The sequence below is a fragment of the Leopardus geoffroyi genome, chromosome C1, assembly GCF_018350155.1.
Source record: "Leopardus geoffroyi isolate Oge1 chromosome C1, O.geoffroyi_Oge1_pat1.0, whole genome shotgun sequence".
In the NCBI taxonomy this organism is placed as follows: Eukaryota; Metazoa; Chordata; class Mammalia; order Carnivora; family Felidae; genus Leopardus; species Leopardus geoffroyi.
The window spans coordinates 48,963,779-48,978,767 of NC_059328.1; the positions used below are offsets into that span (position 1 = coordinate 48,963,779).

The 14,989-nt window shown below is 41.7% G+C and overlaps 1 protein-coding gene across 2 annotated transcripts in view; it reads right to left on the reverse strand.

The window, feature by feature from the left end:
• Window positions 1–2,579: 2,579 nt before the first annotated feature.
• Window positions 2,580–14,989, reverse strand: part of CC1H1orf87 (chromosome C1 C1orf87 homolog) — an 80,634-nt gene continuing 68,224 nt past the window's right edge. Inside the window, exons 10-12 of one of the 2 annotated variants that reach the window (XM_045477604.1) lie at window positions 14,517–14,596; window positions 10,817–11,024; window positions 2,580–3,021 (exon numbers count right to left, since the gene is read on the reverse strand). In XM_045477604.1, the coding sequence (XP_045333560.1) occupies window positions 2,861–3,021; window positions 10,817–11,024; window positions 14,517–14,596 (449 nt within the window). In that variant the 3' untranslated portion in view covers window positions 2,580–2,860. The remainder of the gene's footprint in view (window positions 3,022–10,816; window positions 11,025–14,516; window positions 14,597–14,989) is intronic. The other variant, XM_045477605.1, reaches the window with a different exon arrangement.

Here is a 14,989-nt window from a genome sequence, read left to right on the forward strand (position 1 = left end):
CTGTGAGGGAGATAGTGAATTGCTCAGGGTCACACATCTGTGAAGGAATCTGTCCAACTGGTGAGATTCAGCTTCTATCGTGTCTTCAGTGACCCATTTTAGAAGCTAAGGCTTTCAGACAGTTGGGGCAGATACAGTTGACCTAGAGTCTCTCCAGGGCATACTGGAGTTTAAACCAGGCCACTGCACACAGACACCCATGTAGAAAGGTTCTGCTAGAGAAAGCTGGTCAAGACCACAGACAGCAGAGTTTCTCTACCCAGGGTTAGAAGTTCACAGTCACAGGGAATATACAAAACATCACTGACCTTAAGGGGGAAAAAAGAGAGAAAGGTAACAGATTTTCCATAAGTAAACCATGGGGAAGTCCTAGCACAGAGGTCAAACCAATATTCTAACACATAATGACCTCATAGCATTTTCCTGTTTGTGTTCAATGGTTTGCCTCATGGCAAGGCCTCATTTGACATCTGCTGTCACACTGTCACCTTGATATCTTAACTTTTCTCTATGAATTGAGTTGAATTTTGCTTCTTTTAATGTTTACTCCGAGAAAACCTAGTGAGTATTTGCTTTTGCAAAGTGGAAGTCTTGCAAATTCGCGCACGTGCGCACACACACACACACACACACACCTTGGGGTAAAGTAGTGGACAATTCCAGACAGGAGATGATCCAGAAACAATTGTCCCCTGGTTCTAGAAGGCAGATGTATCTCAAAATTTGTTTTTGCTATAGGGGTAACGTTATGTCCCTGTGTCATGTCACAGAGTCGGTTGTTCAAGCATCCTGATGCTCAGCAGCTAAGGGAAGGGATGTAAGAAAGGTCCATCTCTACTGCGTGCAAGGAACTGTCCAAATGACATGACTCTCAGCGTTTATAACACTTCTGTGAAACACTCAGTGTTTTTATTATTCCTGTTTTACAGTTGAAGGAACTGAAGCTCAGGGAGATTAAAAACTTTCTAAAGCTACCACCTACTAAGTGACGGAGATGGATTTTGGCTGATTTAAAGCCTATTCTTTTTCTGCTCTCTGTTGAAGGGTGGGTAGTGGCGGTGGGGTGATTGTGGATCCAGATCTGGCCATTGCTACCCACTTATAGAAGCATTCCGTCAGTGAGCTCTACAGGAGTACAAGGTATGCACATAGCCCTGGGGCACCTTTCTGCTGCATTCCAGGTCCACGGAGTCCCCTCCAGCTGTGTGAGTTGCTGGGTGCTGAGGCTATTCCTGAGGAGCTAGTCTAGATGTCACACACAAAGAATTGGGTAGGGCAGGATCACTGCTCTTCAGGACCCCACGATTGAGTCTAATAATCCTGCCCTCATGTTTAGGGCCTCCCTTCATCCAGCCCTCTCTCCAGTTCATTTCCCCACAGAGATGTAGAGTGGAAAGGGCATTCTTAGTGTTCTCCAGAAGGCTCTATCCCTCTGGCCAATTATCAACAGGCAAGCAGTCTCAATAACTCTTCTACCCTTTACTTCTTTGAGCCTCTCTCTCTTCATCTGTGAAATGGAGTTGTAAAACCTGCCATATTGAGTTGTCAGCGATGGATGAAACAAAATATTTCCAGGTCCCAGCACACATTAGCTGCCCAACGTATACTGAATTGTCTGATCTAATATTCTAACTTTCCTCATTTGGCATTTTGGTAGTCTGAGAAAGCCATGTTTGTTTGCTTACTTCTCTGACCTAAAAGGCTAGTGGGTCCAAGGGTTCTAGAATGTTAGAGAGGTGGTCCAGTCTGCTTTAAGAGGCATTTTTGGAGGTTACTCAAGGATTGTAAAAACTAAAGCAAGCTCACACTTGAAGCCCTTAGAGATCATTTATGTTAGTGAATCAAAACTATTTTATTCTTAAGATCTTGTTTGTAAGACTTTATGAGACATTCCCCCCACCCCCGCCCTGTATAAAACGGATAAAAAGGGATACTCAGGGATCTTTTTTACTTTTCCCCTTGACCTAACTCCTGCATCCTGTCTCCTGCACAGTTTTGAAAACCAGAATCCAGGTCACGCAACGTTAATGATGGTTCTGGGAACACATTTGTCTCTGAAGTCCTAGGCTAGCATTCCTTCGGTGAGCTCATGCTACCTGTGTGGTGTGATGTGTGTGTGTGTCCTGGGGGAGGTGCAAAGTTAGACAGAAGAACTATGGGGACTGGTGGAAACTTTTGCTTGATTTTCCTGCCAGAGGGAGCAAAGATGTTACTTAGTTCAGAACCCTTTGTCACTCATTGAAACTTCTATCCTATACTCTGGGAAAAGGACAGTGTAACAGCATCTACTTTTGTACTAGAGAAAATATCTCACTTGTTCAGAAAACCTTGCTTGGAATTCTGCTCCTACCCTTAGTATTAACATATTGTTAATAATTTTATTTTTTCTTATAATGTGGAAATCCTTCCTAGAACAGTGACTAGAGGCGGATCACACATCCAAAAATGATATAGTTAGGTCTCTTATGTGACAGGCATTTGAGGGAGTTCACAACAATATCTAGCATATTTTTTACTCTATGGAATTGTAGGGTTTGCAAAAGCAAAGTTTCCTCGGCAAGGTAGAAAAAAAAATCGTGTAATGTTCATAAGGAGCGTTATTGGAATAAAAGGGGGTTTTAAGAAATTGGGTTCTTGCCACCTCAGGAGAGGAAACCTGGTTTTCTCGGGTCACTCTGAGCTGCCTATCAGGGAGTATCATAGCTAGAAATGAAGCCCAAGTCCAAAGCATCTTCAGTTGCTGCATTGGCCTTGACTCTGTGACAGTGTCTCCACCACTATGCATGGGCTGGGAAGAAACAAGTGTCTGGGTAGAAAGGAAGAAAAAGGAAACATCTGTTCTCACAATATGGGTTTGTTATCATAGCTCCTTTAAGTACTGGAGTGCTGGCTCCAAGAGCATATTTTCTCCCGCACGGAATCTCCTCAAGGCTTGGTCGATTTTCCGAGGGCTCAGGGACAGGTTGTAAATGAGATTGTAGTTGTGAATGAGGCGTCTGGCCCGTTCCTTTTCCAGGACTCCTGCGATTGGGTTGGGTGGGTGGTAGGTTTTAAAAAGAAGAAAGAAAAAACAAAAAAGAGAAAACAAATCTATTAGCTCAAATGACTTCCGTGTAAAAACAAAATGCTAATATTTTGACACTTTAGGCTTCCTAAAGCAATTTAAGCTTGTTCTTTGGGGCCATAACACTTTAAAAGCCAATTTTTAAAACAAGTGGAGTGCCTGCGAAAATCGATTTCTAATTTTTCTGGTTTATTTTTATCTTATGGAAGTAGCCAAACACGTTCCTAAACAGGCAGGTTTCAAACAGCCCATTTTTATGCTTTTCTGGAAATGTATTTGCTGTGACTCCCTCCAGCTTGCTGTGTGATTACAGGTAAAGCATCACGTTTCTCAAGGCTCAGAGTCTAAATCTGTATAGTTGAGATGGTAGTGCTTATCATCACAGGATGTGCTCTGGTACTTACGTGTTATATGTATCAATGCCAAGGTGCTTTCCATGTTAAGGGTAGGTGGATGTTGGTGGTTGCAGAGAGGAGTTTTAAAGGTAGAACAGAGCATCAGCAAAGATCAAGAACTCACTTATGAGCTCCTAATTGTGAGCTCATATATGTCAGATACAGATATGCACTTGGGAATATAGAAGATTTAGAGAAGTGACCTTTTACCTCAGGGAGATCCAGTTGAGACAGTCAGATATGCAAAAAATTAACTAGAATGCAACAATAACAATAATCACACACATGCACACGCATGCGCGCACACACACACACACACACACACATACATTTATCATGTTTCAGGCACTCCTCCAAACATTTTACCAGTAACAATTCATTTAATGCTCACAACAGCCCATTTTACAGAAGAAGAAACTGAGGCATAGAGATGGTAAGTCACTTGCCCAGGGTTGCTTGAAACCATGCATTTAACCACTACACTACATAATAGAGTAAGGAAGAAGAGATTATTTTAAGTGAGGCTCAGATTGTTTCCTAAATATGTTCCTTGAATTTGGGGGATCTACACCACTGGTGTCAAGAAAAGCTTTTAAATATCTTTTATAGGGATTAAAGATGCATCTCATGCATGTTGTTCTTCTACTCTTCTATACTGGTGTGGGCTGTGGTAGCGATTGTGGATTCTTTCTCAAAGAGGCCAGAGATGGTCCCCGGGTCATGTTGTAAACATCACTACCAGCCCATTAGAATTTGTGTCTACTGGATACCTGTTATCTCTGTTGAAGCTGTCAAGTAGTATTCATATGTATTTTTTTTAATGTTTATTATTTTTAAGAGAGAAAGAGAGCATGAGCAGGGGAGGGACAGAGACGGGTGGGGGGACACAAAATCCAAAGCAGGCTTCAGGCTCTGAGCTGTCAGCACAGAGCCCGACATGGGGCTCGAACTCATGGACCGTGAGATCATGACCTGAGCTGAAGCCTGACTCTCAACCCACTGAGCCACCCAGGCGCCCCAAGTATTATTTATATTTAAATGAGCAAAGACCACTGAGCATGATGCTTTCCTCTGAACTGCTCCCTGATGGGTCTTCTTAGCAGTGGACTATAGACAGGTCCTAATGTGATTTATTCTATTCGTTCTGTTTGGTTCTGTCCTGTCCTGTCCCATCCTCTCTCCATTTGTTTATTGTCTATCTCTTCTATTAGAATGTTGATCTTGGCAGAAATAATTTTCTTTGAGTTGGCCAATTGCATCTTTGCAGTTCTCTGGATTGGGTGGCTGTTCTTGGTCTGGTCTAGGTTGGATCCCTCAAGACATTTCCTCATATTCTGCCTCTGGAATTATTAGTCATGGACTTTGGAATAAGTGTCTGGCCGGGGAAGGTATTTTAACTTTTTGAGCCTCAGTTTCCTCAACTTTAAAATAGGGATAATTACATTGTATAAAAACCAGTAAAATAATGAAAGCTTAGAACGGTGCCCAGAACTATTAATCACTCATTAATGCAAGAATTATAAGATGATTATAATAGTTATATCATCAACATTATTTAAAATACATAAGAATGTATCTTAATAAAAAATTTTTAAAAATACACAATTTAGTTTATATTTTAATCACAAATTAAAAGTAATGTTAAGGGGTGCCTGGGTGGCTCAGTCGGTTAAGCGTCTGACTTCAGCTCAGGTCATGATCTCACAGTTCGTGAGTTCAAGCCCTGCGTTGGGCCCTGTGCTGACAGCTCGGAGCCTGGAGCCTGCTTCGGATTCTGAGTCTCCCTCTCTCTCTGCCCCTCCCCTGCTCATGCTCTGTCTCTCTCACTCTCAAAAATGAGTAAATGTTAAAAAAAAATTTTTTTAAAGTAATGTTAAAAAATACATCTAGAAATCACCACTGGTGTGCATGGGGACATTTTCTGCTATCTTCTGAGCTTTACCATTGGTAGAAGATTCCTAGTGTCAAACAAGAGTCCATTGACTGAAATTTGTATCTGTCTAATTTACTGTCATTAGGGGATGCCTAGGACAGCTGCATAAAATAACCCTTACAATCTATCTTAGGGTTGAAAACCTGTTCTTGTCCCACCAGAACCAAAATAAAAGAAATAATACTTCCTTTAACATCTACTTTATTCTACAGTTTACAAAGAACTCTCAAATGTAGTTTGATCCTTTCTCAAATCTGGGGAGGTATGTTTTATTATTTTATTTTATTTTTAAAAATTTTTAAAAATCATTATTTATTTCTGAGAGAGAAATAGAGTGTGAGCAGGGGAGGAGCAGAGAGAGAGGGAGACACAGAATCCGAAGCAGGCTCCAGGTCCTGAGCTGTCAGCACAGAGCCCGACGCAGGGCTCAAACTCATGAACTGTGAGATCATGACCTGAGGTGAAGTCAGACGGTCAACCGACTGAGTCACCCAGGCGCCCCGAGGTATGTTTTATTATTAACAGTCTTAGTTTATAGATAAAGAAACAGGCTCAGAGGATACATATATACATACTGGCGTTCAGGGCTCAGCAACTAGTAAAATCTGGAGTTGAATCTAAGTCTTCTGGTAAAAACAAACAAAGAAACAACCAACAAAGCAACAAGCAAAACGTCATGTTCTTTCTGGTGTGTCATGGGAGTTTAGTGTAGTGGGAAGTCCAATAGAACTGGGTTTGAATTATGGCTCAACTCCCCACTGGCTATTCTTTTACCACTTTGAGGTTGGCTTTTTCCTCGGCAAATAAGGACATTAATGCCTTCAGCATGTGGTTGATGTGAGGAGTTAGTGATTCAGTGCGTGCAAAGTCCAGACTCATGCAAAGAATGTCCTTGAGGTCTCTCATTGCATTCTGCCTCCTTGAACGTGAAAACGTTTTCTATCTAGACTTCAGTTCATTGGGAAAATTCCAAATCTACCATTCACTCAAACATTTATCCCAACCACCCTTTTTCCTTTAGAAAACACGACCAGTTATTCACAGTCATTTCTTATTCTTCCTCTTCAAGGATATTTTCTTGACAACCCCTGTTAGAAAATAAGCACAAAGTAGGTTCCCAGAAACACTAATTTGATGATGGATGGTCTGTCTTCACCCTGAATGAAGAACACCCTGGCCTACATATTTCCTTGCACATAATAAAGAACACTGATTCATCAATAGGCAAAGTAGGTATCATCCGCTCAGTGTCTAGATTGAGGCTGTGGTGGTCAGCTAAATACTGTGGTTAATAAACCAATGAAATGACCTCAGTTAATCCTCTTTCCTCATTAAAGATAGTTTTAGATGTTCCCAGATCAGGCTGACACATTCCCTGGCTGACAAGGAACTAATGAATTTCATAGAAACAGAGAAAACAGGCATAAATAGTGAAGAGGCCATGAGAGAGGCATTTCAAATCTGCTGGAGTCTGCCTCCAAAGTCAACAAAACTCTGTTTTTCCTCAGAAGAGTTCAGAAGTATGAGAAAGGTCCCAGCCATTGGGGAGTCATTTAGCAACCGAGTTTATGATCCATCATCCATCACTGCAACTTAGCATTTGTTTCTTTAGAAATATCTTCTCTCTCCACCTGATGTTTTTTTGTTTGTTTATTTTTGTTTGTAACCCCATCACCACTCTAGTTATGAATACCTAGGCTCATGATTACTTCAGTAATGGCTTTTTAAAAAAAAATGTATTTTTATTTATTTTGAGAGAGAGATAGAGAGCAAGCAGGGGAGGGGCAGAGAGAGAGGGAGACAGAATCCCAAGCAGGCTCCACACTGTCAGCACAGAGCCCAATGCGGGACTTGATCTCACCGACCATGAGATCATGACCTGAGCTGAAGTCAAGAGCTTAACTAGCTGAGCCACCCAGGCACCCTTTCAGTAGCCTTTTAATCTCCTTTTCTCCAGTATCATCTGTAAATTATCCATCTTAGCTTTTCTTGTGCTCTGCTCTGGTTGAACCTTTGGTGGACACTGGGTAGAGGATTGTCCTAGGACTTGGGATTCACAGTAGGGTTTCAACTTCACTATCCAATCCAATAGAAATCTTCTAAGCTTTGTGGAAGATGGTTTCAACTCAGAGCATCCTCCCCAGTTATCTAAAGCTTCTCTCTCTGGGAGGCTCACTCAAGCTCTCTCTTCCATGGAACCCTCTCTGAATGCTTAGCTCACATTAGATGATGAGCTTCTTTTCATTTCTTCTCTCTTTTCCTTGGACTCTAACTCTTGTGTCTTCAATTATGATGCTTTACTATATGTTGTCCTTTAAAATGTTTTTTTTTTTTTTCAGCATTTAACTACTCTTAGTCTTGGTGTCAGACCTAAAAGCTCCTTGAGGCCAGAGACCATGTCTTTTTTTTTTTTTTAATGTTTATTTATTTTTGAGAGAGAGGGAGAGAGAGAGGCTGGAGGAAGAGCAGAGAAAGAGGGAGACACAGAATCAGAAGCAGGCTCCAGGTTCTGAGGTGTCGGCACAGAGCCTGATGCAGGGCTAGAACTCAAAAACTGTGAGATTGTAACCGAAGCCGAAGTTGGACACTTAACCTACTGAGCCACTGAGGTGTCCCCAGATACCATGTCTTATCCTTTCTGGTTTTCCTTCTGGTTCAGCCTCTAACAAAGTGCTGGGCTGATAACACATGTTTAATAAACGATTTTCTAATTCAGCTAGATTAGTTTTTCATTAAATTTTTTTTTCTCCTCCTCTCTTTGGTAGAATTGTTTGAAGTCCTTGGGTATTATATGGTAATTATACTTTATGTGGTCTAGAGTTAAGTGATTTGGAAATTCAAAACAAAATGAAACAAGAACACACAGTGAATGAAAATACACGCATTGCTACTGTTACACGATTACTTCTAGAGAGTACTAATGCATCTGCTATTTCTTTTGTTGAGATATAATTGACATATACCATTGTATAAGTTTAATTTTTTTTAACGTTTATTTATTTTTGAGACAGAGAGAGACAGAGCATGAACGGGGGAGGAGCAGAGAGAGAAGGAGGCACAGAATCTGAGCTCCAGGCTCTGAGGTGTCAGCACAGAGCCTGACTCAGGGCTCGAACTCACAGACTGCGAGATCATGACCTGAGCCAAAGTCGGACGTTTAACCGACTGAGCCACCCAGGCGCCCCTACCATTGTATAAATTTAAAGTGTAAAATATGATGATGTGATACATGTATCTATTGGGAAATATTTACCACCTTAAGGTCAGTTAACATATCCTTTATCACATACAATTACCATTTTATTGTGGTTGTTACTGTGGTGGTAAGCATATTAAAGCTCTACTCTCACAGCAACTCTCAAGTATACAATACAGCATTGTTAGCTAGAGTCCTCATGCAGAACATCAAATCCTTGGAACTCATTCATCTTATAACTCAAAGTGTGTACCCTTTGATCAACATCTCCCATTTTGCCTGGCAACCGCCGTTCTGCTCTCTACTTCTCTGAGCTCCATATCTTTTTTTTTAAATTTTTTTTTAACGTTTGTTCATTTTTGAGAGACAGAGAGAGACAGAGTATGAGCAGGGAAGGGGCAGAGAGAGAGGGAGACACAGGATCTGAAGCAGGCTCCAGGCTCCGAGGTGTCAGCACAGAGCCCGATGTGGGGCTCAAACTCACAAACTGTGAGATCATGACCTGAGCTGATGTCGGACGCTCAACCGACTGAGCCAGCCAGGCGCCCCTGAGCTCCGTATCTTTAGGCTCCACATATAATACGCTAACTCATCATGAACACAGAATGTAATTAAGTACAATGATTTCAGTCCAGGTGCTTTTCTATCTGCTCCCTCTTTTCCATTCTCCAGGCTTCTGACCTTGACCTGGCCTTCATTTTCACTAGGACATTGCAATAGCCTCCTTTCTCCTTTCCCTGCTTTCAGTTTCTCCTCAAATCTGCACGTAGCCATTGAGGGTCTTTCTGAGATACGACTTCATCATACCAGTTCTCTGCTTAGAAACTCTCAGTGCTATTCATTCCCTTTGATCTAAATCCAAATTCCTTGGTCTGGCGTCTAAGATCTTCTTGGAGCTAGAATCTTATATTTTCTACCTTTATCATGTAACATTCTCCTTAATAGCCCTTGTCTTTTTTCCAAACCAAACTTCTGACACTGAGCTTCACACATAACGCTTTGCTTGGGTAACTCGCACTTTTGCCAGAAAAGTCTATTTCACTCCTTTGTACGTAAACTGTGCTTTATCCTTAACGGTTAATTTCACACTAGCATAACCTTCCCAGATCACCTCACTAGGAAGGAATTCGCCTTTCTCTGAATGCCGACATAGCACACTGTAATGGTATTTATCACCTTCCATCTTGGATTTATTTATGTAGTTACATTCATTTATTTGTTCCCTCAAAAAAAAAAAAAAGTTGAATAAGGGTGCCTGGGTGGCTCAGTTGGTTCAGTGTCCGGCTTCAGCTCATGTCATGATCTTGCATTTTGCGGGGTTTGAGCCCTTCGTCGGGCTCTGTGCTGACAGCTCAAAGCCTGGACCCTGCTTCAGATTCTGTGTCTCCCTCTCTCTGCCCCTGCCCCACTCGTGCTCTGTCTCTCAAAAATAAATAAACATTTAAAAAAATTAAAAAGTTGAATAGAATTATGCAAGGTACTAGAGCTAAAAAAATATAGTCTACTGGTGATATTGTAGTAAGTCTCCAGATAAAAAAAAATACAATATATCAAACAGGATAATGGTTGTTAAAGAAGTCTAGGAGGCCAGATAAAGGTTGGCCTAGATCTTTCTTGGGGAAATCCCGGGAGTCTCAGAGGAGTAAACCTGAGTTCTAACATAAAACATGTTTAGGTTAGGCATGAGCTAGCCAGGCGAACAAGATGAGGAGTTGGCAGTGGGTAAGGTAGGAAGAAGAGAGGTGGACAGCTCAGACTGCCTGGGCATAGGGTTAGAGAAAGAGCAGCCACAGGGGAAAGCATAGTGTGTTTGAGGAAGACAGGTTCTTCATTATGACAGGGTAGGATATGCTGAGAGAATAATGAGTTGAAGGAGAAGAGACTGGTCAGGTGGACAGAACCAGCTTTTGCCTTGCTAAGGAGTTTGGAGTTCAGCCTGCCAGTGGGCACGCTGAAGGTTTCAGTCAGGAGTTTACAAGATTGGATTATGGGTTGGACTCCAGTAGTTAATGGAGGAGGATCAAAGACACAAGAAACTGTAAGCAAACTGGTGAGTGATTCACGTCTGATTCTGATTCATCTTTGTATTTCCTGCTTGTGACCCCAGTGCCAGTGCACGTGGTTTCTATACAAACTGTACTTGGTAAGAAGTGAGAGAGAAGGAGGTGTCCACTTCCAGACTAGAACACAAATAGAAAGGTGTATCCACTGTAAGCGTCCCACTTCACCTATATTAGTCAGGTCACACAGGTAGAGGGCATTTTCCAGCTTCCTGAACCTGTCAATCCATGTCTCATATTCTTCAGGCTCGTTCTTCATCATTGGAGTCACGAAAGGCTGTGAGATTGGCCTGACCTTCAAAGCTTTCAGGGGATCTTTGGGGGCTGAAATCTCAGCAGGAGGGTTTTCTGGTTGCAGCTCCTCTTCTGGAATTTTCTACCAAAACAACACAGGCATCTCACTGGCAATACATTCACCACAAAGAGCTCCTCCAGTCTCTTGGCCAAAGATGAGGCCACACAGCTAGCAAGATTTATTGCAAGGTCTGGCTTTGTAAAGCTAGAGGATGTGTTTCAAATCCTCAGTGCCATAGGACCATATCTGCCAATTCTTGCTGGATATAAACTACTATGTTGAGTGCGTGTGTGTGTGTATGTTTCAAGAGAAGAGTGAAATCATGACTTTCATTCAGTTTACATTTCTGATTTACACAAAACAAAGGTTTTTGTAACTGAGACATTTCATGACATCCTACTCTATTTTATACTAGTGGGGTTACACGAGGGGATGGGCTTCAGGCAATGCTTATAATTTCTTGGTGGGAAAACTTCTGCATCATGAGTGTGAGATTCTTGATGAAAAGTGATTGAAACCACACTGATATGATCTTAGGCTCCTGGGCTCATTTTAACAAAGCATAAATCACCTCTGCGATCTGTCTGTCCTATTCATTTAAGAAAGGAAGCAGCAGCCCAGGGAATAGAAGTGACTTACTAAGATCAGACTGTCAATGGTAGACACAAAACTAGGAGGAGGGTGCAGAGGTCATGTCCAGCTCATTGTGGTGTTCTAACCCCGCGCCCTGCACAAAATAGAGATGCCTTTAGAACAGGTAGACAAATGAGTCCCCGCCATGCCACGTAAGACATTCTGTCACTTATCGTGAAGACAGAGAGTGGGCATCTATTGTTTCATCTGATCAACCCCACTTTTCCAGGAATTGCCCATCTTGTCTATCTACATGGTTGTGGAGAGAATTACCATGTTTCTACATGCATGGTGCAGGACGAGGCATCTAATAATGCAAAATGGGCCAATAAACACACTTTCCAGTGACTGGGGAACTATTTGTGAGAGCTAAAGACAGAGAGATAGAAAAACAGAGTCATTCTGTGTGGGAGGTAGGAACTGCAGCAGATTTTCCACTCAGTGTATTGGAAATGCAAAAAAGATGGTCTGTTGAGAAAGACAGATAAATGGATAGGCAGAAGGATAGATAGACAGAGGGTAGGAAGTTGATGGCAGAGAGAAGAGAAAAAAATATAGGAAGACATGATGTCCAAGTCCCTGAATTGGGCACACTGTTACAGTTCTATCCTTAGGCAGCATAATATGCTTGTTTACCCTTCCAGTATATTTCGTTGTTAGAGTTGGTTCTATTAATTGCAATCCAAATAATCTTAACTAATTTGCCATAGAATCATTCCTCTACCTTTGGTATGATATCTGTGCTTCCCCCAATTTTCAAGTATCTGAATTTCTCCAGTTTTGTACCTTTGTCTCAAACTTCTCATATACAAGTTGTGAAAATCCCAAAGCTCTAAAAAATAAAAATTGCAGTAAGGAACCAAGTTTTGAGTTTGTTAACAAACATGGATTAAACTGCTGCTGGAGAATATGAAGAATTGGTTTGTTTGAAATAATAGAATGCTATCTGAAATTGAGCCCATATGGATGACCAGCAACCAGCAAATTTTAAGAGATTAATATAAAAGAATTCCTCTTTGATATATACATATATATTTTTCTGACCGGTGCTCATTTCTCTTCAGAAAGCTCTGAGTGCCTGGTGGAGCCAGGGAGAGGAAGGGGGTGAGGGAGGAAAGGGGAGAGGGGACCGCAGGAATCCAGGCTGGCGCCTGGCAGGAGGAAAATGGCAGAGGGCTAAGCGGTAGCCACTGCCTGATAAAATCAGTGTTAAGAAACAGCTGAAAGTTTTCATGAAGTAAATAAACAGGACTCTACTTTTTAGAGCCTTGGACCACTTTAGAAATCTGATGAACACTTTAGATAATCTACCCAGCTAAAGGCACATATGCATAGAGTTTGGTGGATGATTGTAGAGAATTCAAAGAGGTCATTGGATCTGAGAAACTGATTTAAAATAACTTTGTATTTCTTCAGATAGTTCAACCATCTCATTGACCACTAAAGGCAGAGAAAGGGAGGATTTGTATGGACCCGAATTAGGCTCAACCCAACAAGTTAAGTAACACATCCTATACTGTTTTAGTCCCACGTTATCAGGATCAATTCCAAATTCCTTACTTGGCACATAAGGCCATCCAAGTTCTTGTCCTTGTTTATTTTCTTTCGGCCCTATGTATGCATCTTTTTCTCTCATCTTTGTCCAGTCACATAAATCCAGAAAAAAAATAATGCCTTTATGTTTTATACATACTATTCTCTCTGTTGTAAAAGCCCTTCTTACCCTCATGCCTTGATTGGTTGGACTTCTACACATCCTTCAAGACCCAACACATATTTCACTTCTTGTGGGAAGCCTTCCCCAAAGCTCCAGGTGGATTGAGGGGTGATTCTTTGTAGCCCCTTTATCCATCCCAGCACTTATTCCAGGATATTGTGATTGTTATAGTGTCTCTCTCTTCTACCAGAGTTCTAGAGACCGGGTCTGTGAGGTAGTCATTTGTGGATCGTCAAGGGCTTGTTAGTGGCTTGGCACATACTTGGTTCTAAAGACATGTTTACTGAATGAGTAAGGGAATGAAGAAACGATTTTCTCTGGGAAAATAGGAAATTTGCTTTACCAAACTTCTGCTTCAATTTCACTCCCTAAAAATGGGGGCAGTGAATGCTGCTTATACAGGAATGTGAGAAGAATCAGTTATTGCAGAAATGCAGCAAAATCCTCAAACAAGAGGCAAAATAAAAGAGCAAAGTATATTTTTTATAATCTTATTCACAACAGACTTAACACTCAAGGAGAAAAGCATTTGCTGTTGTTTCTTGCGTGGCAAGAGGCTTGCCAAAATGGATACTATTTTCTAAAATATTTCAAAGTGTGAAGTGCATGAAGAGGCCTCCCGTCATTTTAAGATGAATTATGTTCTAATCCGGGCATTTAAAAAACAACAACAACAGAAAAACTCAGGCTGTTTTTCAATTCTGTCTGCATCTTCTTTTGGCTAAGTGCTGGGAATATTAAAGCGGATTTTAACTGCTTGCCAGATTTTTTTTTTTTTTTAAATCAAAGAGCCCATTACATTTTAAAATGCGATGTCTGGGGAAAAGGTCACCCTCAGTTTCTGGAAGCTGGACTTTAAGATGTTAAAATAGGTCTCATAACCATCTTTTATTTTGATGGCAGTTGGTGGATTGGTCACAGGCTTTGGAAGGACACCTGTATCCATGCTACAAGTCCAGTTTCTTGGGGGCAGATGGCAGGCCCTTCACCTCGTGTTGAGAGAGATCTGTGTGCGTACCAGCTGGGACAGGAACCAACCCACACTCTCAGAGTTCTTCCTCCCTCCTCTGTTGGAAGAGAGTCTCAAAGTCAAAGATAGACTGACATCAAGGTGTTGGGTGGAAATCAAAAACCCAGAAGGGAGGGCCCCACCCAGCATCAGAGAATAGAGGGCCAAGGATCGTTGAAGCCCTTCCCCAAGCTCTGGGTAGCCAGGTGCATACCATATGTTCTGTTCTGCCTTGAGATATCTTAGCAACTTCAGCCTGCATGGTAGTGGCAGAGGTTTCTTTTGCTTTCTTTCCTGGACAAGAAAGAAAAAAACCGAAGGGTTTAGTTTGGCCTCTTCATTTTAGTACATACACATTCCTACAGAGGCAAAGAGAATGTTGAAGCTCTGTTATGGGGTTGGCACTGTGTTGGGTGCTAGGGATCTACTGGTAGATAAAAGAGATCGGTAGCTGCCTTGATGGAGCTCACGAAAGGGAAGCAGATGCTCCAAGTTATTATTCGGTTACAAACTACCAGAAACACAACAAAGGAAAATGCGAAAATATTTGAACATATATTGAGGTAGCAGTGAGAGCAGTGGAGGATATGAGAAGGCTCCTTGGAGGTAGGTACACGTAAACTGGGGACCCGAGGGGTGAATAGGAGTTTCCAGGTAAAAGTGATGCTGCTGGTGATGCTGGGCAGA